A 16,359-nucleotide genomic window follows, 5' to 3' on the forward strand; every position below is an offset into this window, starting at 1 on the left:
ATTTTTTTGAATTAATGAAATCTGACAGCTTTCACCTTTACACTATTTGTCTCTAACATGATAAAGTATGCACACATGTGTACTGTTTTAGATTTCAAATATAGCAGACTAATAATTTGAAGTATTTGTTAGTGGACAGATTTTACCCACCCTTGGCATTTCATATGGCCTATACTTTTAAACATTTTCTAGTTTGAATTCTGTGATTTTTGTCCATTGTTGTAACTGTTTGTAATGCCGTTAAAGTAGTTTACTGTTTCAATTCTCCAATTTACCATTTACTTGCAGTGTAGAAACTTGAGATGGTAAATTTGTTCTTTCTTTATTGGTGTTTATTCAAATCTAGTTGTATTCAGGGATACAGAACATAGACATGAGTTGTTTTGTGGATAATAGTAGCCTTAATGTTTTGAGTGAAAGTGATATTATAGTGCTATTGGAAATTGATTTACCGGCGGAGTTGAAGAAAGAAAGTAGTAGTGAGGAAGATAATACAGAAGTGGTTGGTGAGGGTGAATCAAGGTCTATTTCAAGTACTAGCTGCTAACAAGAAAGCCGTTCACATTAAGAAAAAATTAATGTCAGATGTGGAAATTGTGGACTTAATTTGTGTAAAAAATATTCAGATATTAAAATTGTGTGCAGGAGCATTTTACTAAAAGAAATATGCAGAATCACAGGAATGAAAAACTGATGTGTGTTTTTTTAAATAATGTAAAAATGTTGACGATGAAACTTTATTGAACGTATTTGAGGAGCTCGGAATCAAAACGCGTTAAGTCCACATTTTATCGAGAATGCGCTTTTTTTTTCTCTCGAATTTGCCTTCTTTTAGGGACACTTCATCATGCTACACTTGACATTTGTTGCAATTCACATTTTCAGCCTCTTTAAAGCCAGGTCTGATTCAGAACGTATTCTGTCCATCATCCTGAATGGATCAAACCGAGTTGAGTCCATGAACTTAAGATATCTTCTAACGAAAGCAGTACACCAGAATGAACGTAATTAATTCGACACCTGCCTTCAACAAATGTTCATTATTGACTCTATTCTAAAGTTTGCTTGTTGCTACCTTTAAGTTCATGCAGTAAGATTTAAAAGGACGGGTTTATTGCCTGGAATCTCTATTTAAATCTCCACGCGCAGACAGTGAATTTGGTGGTGTGCGGTAAGTGGCATTTAAAGGCAGGTGGAGGTCGTTTGCAATAAACATGGGTCTTTTATTACAAATATTGTGATATTATAGCCTACTCATAATTTGGTAACAGTTTGAACAGTATGTTAAGTTTCGAAAGATTCCAGTACAAAACATTTCTTGTGAGATTTACAAACTTTGCAGGTTCTCGCTGGCTTCTTTTTCTGTGGGTGGTAGGTATATGACGGGAGGGGGGGGATAAGCCCAACAGCTTGTTTGTAATATTGTCGTCGTAACTCCAGCATCTCCTCCCCTTTCACTAACACTTCAGTTAGACAAGGTTAACCCTCTATAAAATGCCTGCTTCCAGGTCAAGTCGAAGATTTGTATAGATCCTTTCCTTCCTGGATTTGCTTCCCTTCACGGTCTTACATGCAATTACGTAGACATTGAAAAGCTGAAAAGTACCATAAACGTTATATTGAAGAAACATTTCTGTAGTTTTTTTTTACGTATTTTCCCATAATGTAGAAGGGATATAAGACTTCATTCTGACGCTGACCTGACAGTCAACCCACAACATAACGTTATTATACTCCATTACGCCCTTCAGTTTCACCACTGTTTATTCCCCTTCATTGTTACCCTTTTTTCCCTTATTTTGTTGACCATGTGAATGTTGTGCTTCGTAGACAGACCTTTTCTGTCATGTCACTTTACTGCCAATAACTCTTACAAGACCTCGACTCTGATTCCCTTTCTTAAACTTTGTTCATTCCACTTGGAATGCAGGACAGAACTTCAATGCACTTTTATTCAAACAGAATTCTGGAAAACCTTTCGCGTATATTTAGAGGAAAATAACTCCTCTTCTTCACGAAAGATCGTTTTACAACATACAACAACCCTCTAAATAGACAGCTTGAAAAAACTGCATTTGACATCTTCAATGAAAACTGTCAATAAAAGTCGCAGGGTCACAAAGACGTCATGTCTAGACGGCTATGCTTTGGGAGCGCATCACGTTCCTGACAAGACGTTAGTAGGGAAGGGATTAGTTAATACAGCGTCTTGGTATTTATAATCAATTAACCTACCCAACTTCCAAAACCTTACTGAGCTGAGCTAAGCTAGCAAGCTGCGAGAGAGTCTGCAATGCTTCCCGCGTGACGTCATCGCGTAGTAGGAGAATGGGCGAGGCTGCGCACTGCTTCACCATTATATTCCCACCACGGGTGATATGGTGAGAGGTCTAAGTGAGAAGTATATAACATGGTACATGAAATGGAACTTGTTTGTAAATTAATACATTTGCATTAGGATTAATTACCTGATTCTTCATACGCAGACAGCTCTTGAGGATGAGTAGAGATCCCTTTGTCTTGGTGTCCTTCTCAGATGTGAGACACAGAGACGTGTTACTCAAGCGAAGCTGCAACATTTTATCATTCAGCCTAAATTTTTCAGGAACATGAAACATTTTTCCGCAAGTTATTGAAATACTGTATCATTTTTAATATAAACACATCATTATTTTGACCAGTTGTTTGAAAACACCTCTAAATATGGTCAATAAAGACCTTCCTGGACTCTGCTAGTCTGGTAGTGTGAATATTTCCATTTCTGAGATTCGGGTGTCTGTAAGGCTGAATTTATTATCCCTGATGATAAGCTAAGACGAATAAAGTGCATTAGATTTCCTGATGATAGAGCATTGTTAGCAGAAGAGAAGAAAACACTGGAGCTAAGTGACAGCTGTAAGCAGTATGGGATGAAGACCATGGTTATCAGAAGAAAAATAAAGAAGGTAAACATGAAAATTCGAAACGAGGCAGTAGAACAAGTAGACAACTTCAAATACTTGGAGTGTACTATAGATAGTAAGATGAGTTGCTGTCAGGAAGTCAAAAGGAGGATAGCAATGGCAAAGGAAGCTTTTAATAAAAAAAAGAACCATCTTCTGCAGACCTCTGGAAAAAGAAGTAAGGAAGAGACCAATGAAGTGCTTTGTGTGGAGTGTGACATTGTATGGGACAGAAACATGGACATTATGACGAAGTGAAGAGAAACGACTAGAAGCATTTGAAATGAGGATATGGAGAAGAATGGAGCGTGTGAAGTGAACAGATAGAATAAGAAATGAAGCTGTGCTACAAAAAGTGGGTGAAGAAAGAATGATGCTGAAACTGAAAAAGAAATTGGCTGGGTCACTAAAAAAAAAAAACTACCTACTGAAGGATGTACTGGAAGGAATGGTGAACGGGAGAAAAGTTCAGGACAGAAGAAGATATCAAATGATAGACAACATTAAAATATATGGATCGTACTTCGGTACATTAAAATAATATATAAGAAGAAGGCAGAAAATAGAAGATTGGAGAATGCTGGGTTTACAGTGAAAGACCTGCCCTTACACAGAAAACTATAAATGAATGTTACTAGTCAGCAATGTATGCAATGGAGGGGGAAAGAAACGATCACCTGGCTTAGTTACCTCATGAGTGATGCCTTATTGGTGTCACTTATGAAGTTCCAACTTGTTTTCCAACAGTTGACTAAACAAAGACGCTTTAACTTGGTAGTAGCAATCTGTTTACTTTTAATGAATATATTTGAATGCACGTGAATTGTTGCATTAAGACACATATTTTTCTTTTACTCAACTTTCCTTAAAATAATTCTTTAAGAGAGTGATTAAAGAATACTACATTATTTCTATAACGATTTAGCATGGAAATTAATCCCTCACCTGATATTGATTTATGTAGTTACGACGACGCGAGTGCCATGGCTGATACTTCTGCGGTTCCAAAGCTTCCCACTTCTTTTTGAGACGCTCCTCATTGTCCGTTGGAAGAGTGAGTTCTGGGTACACATTATCCAAATACCACTTGAAATTTTGACATTTCAACTTCTCTCTCAGACGTTTCCGTTCACTCACGTCACCATATGGTACATTTCTAGCATCAGGTCTGACTTTCAGAAAATAATCCTGCAACAATAAACATACTCATCTTGCTTCACTTCATAAACTTATTCGTTGGTAAAATAAAAGAGTTCTGTTATAATGTAACAGTAAATATAGTAAATTAAAATTATCTTCTCCAATTTTACATTTACATTTACCACGCAAAGAAGGTAATATTCCCCTCACAATTCTTGTGCATTTATATGTTGGTTATTCACTTAGTTATCCTTCTGGGTGTGTGGGGTCGAGATTGTACATCACTTTGCTGTCTTCAGACGTTGACCAATAAACATTCAAGATTGTGCAGAAGATGCTGCATTTAGTTATTTAACAGTTACAAATCTCAGCCTAACCTTCCCGTGGTGCAACCTGTTTTTAACAAACAAGGCTGTGTGGACTGTCACAGCGGTCTGTTCCATAAAAAAATGGAAGAAATGTTATTTCAGCATGCTGACCTGCCGCGATATGCATAAGCATTCTTTAAGTAGTGAAGAGGGGCTATGGTCAGTGGAGTTGTATAACAATCCTCCCAGCTAGGTCATGTGGACCCACTAACCAACGGCAGGTGTGGTCCTCCAAACATGGGAGTTGCGTGCAGATGATATAACTGCCATAACATAAAAATTTGGTGCTTATGTTAAAACAGGTATGCTTTTTGCTCCATCACTCTCCTATATTGGACAGCAAGAAAGTTGAGGCTTTTATTGCTAAGAATTCAGCATTAATTAACAACATATTTCGAATATTTATGTGTATATATTGTCATATTTTGCATATTTCGTTTCTTTCAAAATCATATTTTATGAAAACTGCATGCTGGTTCAAACAAATATTGGTCTTTTGACCTGGCAAGAAATATCTTTTCACATGCAGTGCAGTTCATTTACAAAGAAAAAATTGGAGGTGGAAAAGCAATAGGCAGATTTAATCTGAAGGTTATCTTCTGTAGGAATACTACAGTAAGGAAAGCAGGGCTATTAAGGGTAAGGGGTCTACATTATCATAATGAGATGGATTTTTCCCTCACAAAACTACTGAGAAATGTCATTTCTTTTTCACCTCAGTTTCAGTTCAAGATGTCTCACAGTAAAGGCTCCAAAAACAGCTAAGTTGGTAGAATTTGTACGAAAGTTCGAAAGTCAGCATTTTAGTACAGATGGCGAGATATTATTTTGTGAAGTGTACGAAGTTGAAATCACCACTGAGATGTGGTTTAATGTGCAACAATACTGCAGTATTCCAAAGTAAAAAACAGTGTGATTCCAAGTTCTGCATCAGAGATCCCACAACAATCATGTTTCAGAATAATTCTATAGTTTCCATGCTAAGCAAATCATCACAATTCTAAGAATGTCTGTTAAATAATGAGCTTTAAGAAATTTCTAGATGACCAATTAATGCATACCACGTCAAACAAAGCTACGTAAAAACTATGTGACTACTTGTTACCAAGCTGTTTTAAATAAAGTAAGAGCTTGCATTGCTAATAACTGATGAAACCAGGAACAGGATTACTCAGCCAATGTTGCTGATGATACTTTAAGAGAAGTGGACAGACATTTCTCCTTTCTGGTGAAGTCTTGAAGAGGGCTAACTACCCATCCATTCCTGTGCTCTTTACATGATGAAGACAGTCAAAAGTATGAAAATGCTATATCCCGAAATGATGCCTCTAATTTGCAATGCGTAGGGCAGCTGAAGAAATTCGTCTGAACTACATGTTTTGGATACTTCAATTTCTAATGCGAAAGAAATATTGATCATGACTCCACGAAATATGCTGGAATCCAAAGAAAAAGTCCCTTTGAACTTCTGTCCCCAAAACCTGCCCTGACATACTAATGAATCTGGCTTTGTGTAGCAGAATGTACTGCATTATCTACTGTGAAAATGAGAATGACATGGTTAATTTCAGTCATGACGAAGCGTCCTTGGTCAAAATTGTTATATCACTGATTTTGTTATCACCTTACCTATAGTGAGTCCAATTTAAACAAGAAGCAGCAATCACTCATCTTGAAACATCGGGTGTAGAACTGTATTGGGATCTTCAACTTGTGCAGAATGTGAAAAATGAGATAAATGTAACACTTAGTATAGCAGATGACAATTTATTTGCAAAACTACAAAATGTACTCCATCGAAATAAAGGATATTCAACACCTACAAGATTAGGGACATTAGTGATAAGCAGACATTCGTGGAAGACGAATCAGAACTTAGTTCATTCCATATTTTTCAAAATGAGCACCAATTATTTCCTGCAAACAAAATTGTTTTTCTCATTATAAAACGTTGCTAAGCGACAATGAGAGGTCATACTTAAAAGTCTATAATTGTTTGCTTCAATTCTCAGAAGCACAGTGATAACTGAACATGTTACGATAGGTCCCATTATGTACGATTAGTTTTTCTGGAACCAATTATGTGGAACAACGATGATATTAATTTCAAATGCTGTGTAAAGTACTTCGTAAGTAATCGGTATAATTCAGCCTTAAACTACAGTCAATTTTACTGCTGTAAGCAAAGCAAACACAATCTTTAGGTTACATCTTGTTATCTGAGAACTAATAAATTTTTTTTACAAACAGTTTGTTGAAGATATAAGTTAATATTATCGGTTATTTAACAAATCTATATTAACTTCGTGGTTATCTAGCATCAGTTTTCGGTGACAGCAAGATGGTAGTTGGCAAAATGAATCACGAATTCGCCATGAAACTACCTGAGAATTTTCTTACAGTTTTAGAAAACTTTGAAAAAACCAAACCAAATCATCAGTCCAACTTAACAAGCTAAAGTCAAAACGACGCCTCCTAGCGTTGTCTCAGAGAACGAGATGAGTTTGCAATCTCCTATACTATATCATGAAGCTCATACTGTATTTTATAAATTTTAAGTCCTAATACACTTGTGGACTAAGACTCCCATACTAAAATTCATAAAGAATTATTAATAAAATATATACTAGTCTGATTAAATGTAATATGTTATTAGTCAGCGATGTATGCAATGGAAGGGGAAAGGAACTAGCCACCCTACTCCATTATCTCCTGACTTAGTTGTCTCATGAGTGATGCCTTATTGGTGTCAATTATGAAATTCAAGCTTGTCTTCGAACAGTTAACTAAACAACAATAACAAAATTCATATTGTACGTAAAAGGCTATTTAAGTACTAAGCATTATACAATCATTACGAATGTATTATTGTTTCTCATGCATGCCTTATACTCATCCATCCAAACATTGGCAACTCGTAAAGAATTCCTCGTCATGGTGTCTTCTCCAGTGGGAGATCCATAAGGACGCCTGCGCCTGAACACATGACCCACTCTCGAACAAGGAATGAGCTCCAGCTTGCCTCCACACATCCAGACCTACCAATGTACCAAAATATAATAACAATACCGGTATCTTCTGTGGTAAAAGTGAATCTGTCATTCAACAGTAACTGAAATATAGTTTATATAAGCTAGTTTAAGATAACAATATATGTCGGATATGTGCCAGTTTTTGTTCTAAAGATTAGTCTTATATTGTAAAAGGTAAAGGTATCCCCGTCACATGCCATGAAGGCACTTGGGGGCATGGAGGTAGAGCCCCATGCTTTCCATGACCTCGGCACTAGAATGAGATGGTGTGGTCGGCACCACGCTCTGACCACCTTTTACCCCCGGGAAAGACCCGGTACTCAATTTTATAGGAGGCTGAGTGAACCTCAGGACTGTTCAGAAAGTTTGGCAACGAGAAAAATCCCGTCACCACTCGGAATCGAACCCTGGACCTTCCAGTCCGTAGCCAGCTGCTCTACCAACTGAGCTACCTGGCGCCAGTCTTATATTGTACTCGTATATAAAACCAAGTTATAATTAATCTATTGTCACTGATATTCAAAAAAGTCGAAGAATTTTCTTTCCTTACATTAAATTTGAAGTTCTTGTGCTCTGCTTTTTTTTCCAGTATGATCGCAATTTTGACAGTATCATGGCACATATGTTCTGTCATAAACCGAAAGATACACAAATGAAGATGTAATTTAAAATACACAATTTTCACAATTTTATTTTATGTAAATTTTATTTTATGTAAGAGTTCTGAATAACTGGAACCCCCATTTGCTGCTGCTATTTCATTATAATTATTCAGCTTCTCCAAAAACGATTCATATAGATTGGAGACCTACCTGTACATAGAATTTTAAAGTCGAGACCAAATATTCGAATATACAGTACAGTATTGTTAATGCTAGACTGATGACATTGAAGCAATTCAGTCTCTTGCATTTCAATATTTCTTATGATTTCTCGGTTAAAAGGAATGAATATTTAGTAAGATGATCTTGATCCATTTCTTCATTCATTTTCCATAAGTAGGAAGTTGTAATTCTCTCCAGATATTTTGTTATACAGTCATAATTTATTATAATAATGCAATCAATCTACAAGCAACTAGAGCGAATTTTCCATTTCGTTTCTAACAGCTCTAAATATTACCGATTTTGTTGAAATCCCTATAATTGACATAATATATCTATAAATTAATTAAAAATAGTTCTTCCACAAATCTGAGATTCAAACTGTGAAATTCATCACAACATAACCTAACACAAATAAAACACTTATTTATTTTGTCTTTTATGCATACTACATGAACACATATGTGATATTTAGCAATAAGAAATTAATATATAAAGTTCCATTTTGTTAATTTCTGTATTTTTTATTCTTTTTATTCTGAAAAGTGGTTTTGATAAAAGATACGCATAATTTTAAGATTATGGGATTCTATTAAATAACATTATTGTTTTAGCCACTGAAGAGCTTGAATGTTCATAATATTCACGTATGGGATTGTACAACATGCTGCCAAATTATATACTCATGAAATCACTAAAACAGATTGGTTCATAGTTACCAGAGAACACCTAAGTATATGCAAGAACAGTCGTGGCTCGTAGTTATAGGCTATGAGGTACAGCTACCCCTACAAAATCTAAAATTATAAGAAACGTTTCGAAATTTTACTGTGTCCATTCGGTAATGATAGTCAACATAGTTGATATCAGTAGGTGTTTTTCAGATATGTAGTAGATCGAAGGCTTCAAACACAAATCCCTGTTACTCTGTGTGGCATAGGGGGACATGGTTTGGATGGGGATCTGTTGTTTCTCATTAACATGAAAGTTCAGATACCTATACCGAAACACATTTTACCAAACCCTAAAAAAATTCACGTCTAATAGTTTACATTATAAAAAAACGTTCAAAGAGAACGTTCAAGTCTTGAAGTTCTGTCTGTCTCTGTTTCTCTTCTTCAATCTAAGATTGATTGATTTTTTAGCAGAAACTGTGAAAAGATTATGGAGTATTTATTTGTTAATACAAATGATATCCTTAAATGTATAACATTTCCGTCAGAGAACACAAGCTTGTAAGTACCTACCTAAGATATGACAGTTACGCCCATCTAACGACATTCTGATGCGTGATGAACCACTAAACCATGTTCATATGCTATTAAAACAAAGAAAACCGATGGAATGTTGAGGCTCTTCATACAACAGGAATAACACTACCTACATCAAGAATAAGAGCAGAGGCATCATTTAGAGGGGTTAGGGTAGGGCAACTGCCCTTTCTCCCCTCCCCCTCCGAGTTTAAGATTTAAAAAATTAACTGAGTAGTACTACTAAAGAAAAATTGTGAGAACTATATTTTTAATATTAAAATACCAGTACTCCACTCTTATAACATTTAAGAAATAAAAAACGAACTAGTTAATGACTTTCCTCAAATGAAACGAAGATGTTACCCTTTGCTACATTAGTGGCTGTTACCTATTGTAAACCAAAGTACAATTTTCTGTTAATTGAAATTGAAATTCAGTATGTGGAAACTGGAAATGTAGCTACTGTAAGGTGGGGTAGACTTGACCATAAAACAAAACAAAAATAAAGAAACATGATATCGGCTCTATTTGTGACTTGAAATAAAAAAAAAATATTCAAGAAATGGAGAAAAATAATGAACTTTAAAATACATTCAGTACTTCTGATATCGTAATTTAAATAATTTTTTATGGTTAAGTTTACCCAGTTTATGATATGGAAAAAGTTCATTTCAAAAGAAATAGGCAGAGAGTAAGCCACACAATATTACCACAGTCTAGTATATACAGTCACGAAGCTTAATACTTACACAAACAGTTGAAATATGCATCCATAGATAGTTGCTCACCACCAGGATCGCTATTATCGCCTCATCACGGACTCTTTCCCTAGCAGACCATAAAATGTATTGTACTTTCGATATCGTGTTCTTTTGAAAAAATTAACACCTTCCTTCCACTATTGAAATATGAAATACGTAAGGTTTATATATTATTTTCATAAAATATATATATATATATATATATATATATATATTTATCCAATGCCACCAGGTTGTCTTTTCGACATTTCTGGTCTTCTCTCCTGGCCATGGCTTAGTTGTAACCCACTTCTGAGGTTGGGGCACCTGGAAGGCAGAGTTACATTACCCCGATGATGTGACAGGATGATTATGATAATGTGGTGCCAGGAGAGGTCTTAAATCTAAACTTAATCTAAATTCCAGACTATGGACGAACACAGGAATAATCCCCTCATAAAATATATATTGTATACTATAAACTCACCTTTCTGGATCTTTCGGAAGAAGGATAACTCTAACCTATTTTTCTTACAATTTATAGTACTTCAAACGTCTCCTTGTCCCATATTATTATTAAAATTATTGTATTTTTTCCATTTACATTTATTACATCAGATAACGAACATTTCACAGTTTATATACCTTTTCACAAAAATGCGAAATACGGCATAGTCAATGCTTTTTCGATCTAGACCAGGCCGTAATGTTTGTTCGGGTTCAGTGTATGGAGTTCAGTGAAATATAACTTTATTGCTTATCATTACTAAGCTTTATTTAGTGTAATGTGTTATAAGTTCCATTAGTTCTTGTTGCATAATATGTTGCAGAAATAATTACAAAACTGTGTTATTTTAATGTGAAGAGAATTTTACATGTTAACATAATCTGTTCACGTCAACATTTCAAGTTTAGAATGGAAGCTATTTTGAGGTTTAATAAAAAAGAATTTATATTGTGTTTTCAATTTCGCACATCTAACTTCTTTAATTTTAGATAAAACATTTACCATACCACGCCTATAAATTACTGTACATACAATTGTGTCACTTCATCTCTTAAGTAGTAGATAAATACAATAATTCGGACAAATTGAATGTCCGGGGTATCATACATGACATTATGCTTAATTATAATGTATGATTGCGAATTTAGGAATATAAGTTAAATATAGTAAACATAACCTATAATTTTCATATGAATGGCAAGGCATTGGAGATCACTAAATTTAGACAGAAAGGGGCAACTGGTACAGTAAACATAACCTATAATTTCAACATATCTAAATATCTGTGCGGTGCAATTGAAAATTATTGAATCGTGCATAAATGAATGTACAAGAATTTCGCAATATTTAATCGAAATAAAGATAGGTATTACACATACGAACAACGTAATTTTCACACCATAAATAATATTACATCTTAACTCGCAAGTAGATTAAGTCTGAAGTGTCTCATAATCATTGTTTTAAATTTTATTAATGGAATTACACTACATTTTAGAGAAACATATGTTATTGTTTATGCATTCCAACTAATTTATATGGTTGGAACGGCGCCCTTCGTGATTGGGTTAAGCGAGTTACATGGTCTGCCTTACGGCCTGTATTAGATCACAATGGCTGTGGCACAGTCTATTGTTCCTAGTACTCACAGCTCTCCAAGCGGCTAGCAACTATCGCGAGATTTGCAAAAAATCATCCCAAGCTTCGAGACTGTATACAGTAGACTGTGATATTACCCTATAAGGTGTTCCCTACAAAATCTTCCCTTCTCCCCAAACAGAAACTAAAAGGGCTCCCTTAAATAAGAGTCATCGTCCCTTTTCAGTCAATATAATCTAATAACAATAAGTACCTTTACTGTTCTAACTACCTACTTACGAAAATAAAAAGTTAAATAAACGAATAAATAAATTACACCACTCGAAGTTCTGGAAAATTCACAGGTGATACTACGTGTTCATTTACACCCTTCTCCAATTTTAAGACCATGAGTCACTACTGTGCAAGAATAATATTATACCTTAACAGTCTAACTCTTACCCTAAATGATATTTCGAGATTCTCTCCTCCCCAGATATTCATACCAGAATCATACTCTCCAATCTCCTCGAAGTATGACCTGTCAATAGCAAACAGCCCACCTGCCATTGTAGGAGTCCTGTAACAGTTACAATAATGTGGAACAATTAACGACATAAACAAACATGTGAATACTGTGCTTCTGCGGAATCCTAAGAGATGAAAAAGAGAATTTCATTACATCAGTTTCCCCAATAGTAAAGTGAATTCCAGGTAACCTATGGCAAATCCTCGGCCTCATCTCTCCAAATACCACCTCGCTATCACCAATCTCATTGATGCTAAATAACCTAGTAGTTGATACAGCATCGTTAAATAACAAAAAAAAAAAGTAAATAAAACGAAATTGAGAGGTCTGATTAGCGAGGATTTTAGATACCGTAACATAAGGGATAAGACGAGGGTGTCCAATATCATCTACGCTATTTAATTTATATGCTGACGAAGCCATAATGGAATGGTACATAAAATTAAAGAATAGCTATTTTATTAGAAAAACACCTAAAGATAGTCTTATTTGTGAACGATCTGAAAATTCCCTGCAAAAAGCTTCCTTTTGTTTGAACGAATACAATTAGAAGATATCTGAAAAGAAAAATTAAGTTTCTGTTTTTTTTTTTTTTTAAGGACAAAGTGCATCTTATAACAAAAATTTCCTGAATAATAATTAGAACAAGTGAAGATTGTAATGTTATAATGAAACTAGCGATTTGGAAAACAAGTTGCATAAATATTAATAGGTATGATGAAGAAAATCCTCCTAAGGAGAGTTCGAAGAAAGATAGCTTTAAAGTTTTGTAGGACCATGATTTCCCAAGCTGTTACGAAGTTCTCAAACAAGAACACTGACAACCGAACAAGAAAAAAGCATTAAAATGGGGACATTTATCGTGGAATATACAATAGAGGATCATAAATCTAATCAAGGAATAAGCCAGGAACTAGAAATTGAAAACATCATAACTAAGATACTTATCGAAACAACTGGTTAGAACTCGCAACAAGAATGAGCCCAATAAAGCGACATAAGAAACTAAGAATTCAGTCTGATAGGCAGAATGGTAGTGGGACACCCTAGAACAGAAATGAAATAATTGAACAGGAATATTGAGAAACCCCACGTCTAGAAAACTAAACTTTTTAGGAGATACAAAAAACATCTCAGGTCCTAGATTTGTGCTCAAGTTATTTTTTTCAAACTTTAGCTAAAATGAACAAGACCACGAAAGCGCTGGCATGAGACCGTAACAGATCCTGTAGGGTCTAATACTTGAGGGATATGATGATGAGCTAAAATGAATGTTGATGGGAATATGTGGGGTTTATCTTCATAATATCATGAGTCTATACATGTTTCACTCAATTTCATTAAAAATGGACATGTGGAGTTTCTCAATATTGTGATTCAATTAGTGATTTAGAAGTATTTTCTGTTAATGAAAAATAGTAAAAGAAAGCGAAAAGAATGAACGAGAATAGAGTGACAAAATAAGTCTTGGAACTATAGACCTTTGGGAAGAAGGTTTATAAGCATATGAAGAAAATTATGGAATGCTGAAACAGACTTTTAGCCTATTTCATGACCTAAATAAAGATGATGGTTATTATTATTATTATTATTATTATTATTATTATTATTATTGTTGTTGTTGTTGTTGTTGTTGTTATTTGTTGTTATTGTTGTTGTTGTTGTTGTTGTCATTTACTATCGACATCATCACTGTCGCTGCCATAGTCATTTTCGTCATTGTCATGGTCTTTGTTGTTGTCATTGACTTCGTCATTGTTCTCATTGTCTTCGTCGTTGTTATCACTGCTTTCGTCATTGTCATTGTCTTCGTCGTCATTATTGTTCAGCCTGTGAAATGTCATACATTGAAAAAAATATATGTCTATGAAAATATTAAAATTTGTATAGATTATGGGAATCATAAATTCAGTTTTTAAACTCTCTCTAATGCAAAAGCACACTCGGTTAAAATTTTATTACCCAACTATAGGAAGTCGAAGTGAAGTTTGTACCGTACCACAAAGAAATCGGATCAGCATTGACTCACAAAAGCATAGCTGCGATAAATGAGAAAAAACAACTGGTATTCACTTTTGGATCATGAAAGGAACTTCAGCATCTTGAAAGGATTAGCACATGTGGAAAAAATTTTGGAACTTATTCAGGACTACAGATTCAACTGAATACACCAAATAAAGAGGATGGATAATGGCAGGATGCCCAAAAAACTCCTGCACTACTGGCCTAAAAGTATGAGAAGTTTGAGACAACTGAATAAATGATGGAACATTACAGGCAATAAGACCTAAATCAGAAAGGATGAATTATTATTATTATTATTATTATTATTATTATTATTATTATTATTATTATTATTATTATTATTTAGAGGCAGTGCAAGCACATGTTTATTACGAATACTAAATGAGGAGGGAAGATAGGTGATGTAGATGCACGAAAGCATAACACACAGTACTCCTCTTACATAATAACAGTGTTTTAGCAGACCTGATTGGTCTTACAAAGTCCTCTTCAATGGCTAATGTGCCAGTCGGAAGATTCTCCCATTTAAAATGAAGGCCCCAGTTGAATCCACCCCTCACTAGGGGTGATGCACTGTAGTCAAACGTATCTGAGTTAATAATGTCAATGATGGGTACAGCAACTGTAGACCAAGATTCTGCAATTCTTGCTAGCAATGGCTGCAGCCAGTCACGATTCACTTCAACATGGCTGTCTAGGAATACTAATACCTGCAACAAAGCATGATATATTGGTTACTATAAGCAAAACAGATGTTTTATATAACAATAAGGGACCCCAGAATGGAGGTGAGTAGAGTAGATTTGGCTAATTAGGCCCTTTGGATTTCACCAAAATTCACCACAAGGGTTAAATATCAGTTCTATCAGGGTTTTTGACCTGATCAGATACTGGGAAATCCCAATTAGCCTTCGCCCCCAATCCTTATTGTGATTTTTAAATATAGGCCTACCGGTATACTCTTATTAACTGTGTTCTTTCAAGATTTGATACAAAATAAATCTATTATATGTGACATTCTTCAATATTTATGTGACCTATCATGCAGATAAAACCAATACATACATATAAAAATTCACTTACTATTAAATTTTAATCTGTAGTTAAGTTTTAATGCTAAAAGCTTAATTTGCTTCTGTGACAGTAACTTCCACGTTGTATTTAAAAATCTGTTCTGATACTGTATTTATCCTAATAATGAATTGTGTGTCATCCTAGCTGTCTTTATCACATTTAAGAATTACACACGATTTTGAAAAGTGAAATGTTTGAAAAAAAGCTGCTAATGTAAAATCAAATATGATACAGATGATCAAATGATTTTTTTAAATTATTTATATACAGACAAACAGGCAGACAAACAAGCAAAGAACCATATAAAATATTACTTGTCAGAAATGCAAACTCACCTATAAATACATCTCACTTTATTTAAACACACACTACACTCTCTGATCTCTCATGATGTACTTTATGCGCAAGAAGTGGATTTTACGCAAAAGTCTTTCCTTTTCATGAATTCACATCTGGTTTTTGAAAAGGATGATGTGCTGGCAATAATTTAAAAAAGGGCTCGCAAAAAAAATAAGAGTTGGGAGGCCAGCAGATATATGGAGCAGGGGAAGGGGGAAACAATGTTTACTTTACAATAATAATACAGTAATAATAATAATAACAATAATAATAATAATAATAATGTAATAATAACAACTTTTTACTTTTAAAATAGAGTAAGTTCAAAACTGTCATTTCTTTCATCGATGGGTTCAGCTCAACTGCAGGACACACTCGAGTAGTAGCTAGGCAATGATTTCTCAACCAGAATAGCACAAACAGGACCATGTCCTATCCTTTCATAGGTTTGCCGATAATTTTAATAGTCATTAACCTGGACAAGTAAAGGCCCATTCACAATGAAAAT

The 16,359-nt window shown here is 34.6% G+C and overlaps 1 protein-coding gene across 3 annotated transcripts in view; it reads right to left on the bottom strand.

The window, feature by feature from the left end:
* The window catches only part of LOC138705940 (polypeptide N-acetylgalactosaminyltransferase 35A-like), a 33,644-nt gene that overhangs the window by 6,380 nt on the left and 10,905 nt on the right, over positions 1-16,359 (bottom strand). For all 3 annotated transcript variants that reach the window (XM_069834745.1, XM_069834747.1, XM_069834746.1), the window contains 5 exons: positions 14,904-15,148; positions 12,347-12,464; positions 7,336-7,488; positions 3,888-4,130; positions 2,469-2,570 (listed from right to left, as the gene is read on the bottom strand). In XM_069834745.1, coding sequence (XP_069690846.1) covers positions 2,469-2,570; positions 3,888-4,130; positions 7,336-7,488; positions 12,347-12,464; positions 14,904-15,148 — 861 coding nt within the window. The remainder of the gene's footprint in view (positions 1-2,468; positions 2,571-3,887; positions 4,131-7,335; positions 7,489-12,346; positions 12,465-14,903; positions 15,149-16,359) is intronic.

This window comes from Periplaneta americana, chromosome 9, assembly GCF_040183065.1.
Source record: "Periplaneta americana isolate PAMFEO1 chromosome 9, P.americana_PAMFEO1_priV1, whole genome shotgun sequence".
Lineage (NCBI taxonomy): Eukaryota > Metazoa > Arthropoda > Insecta > Blattodea > Blattidae > Periplaneta > Periplaneta americana.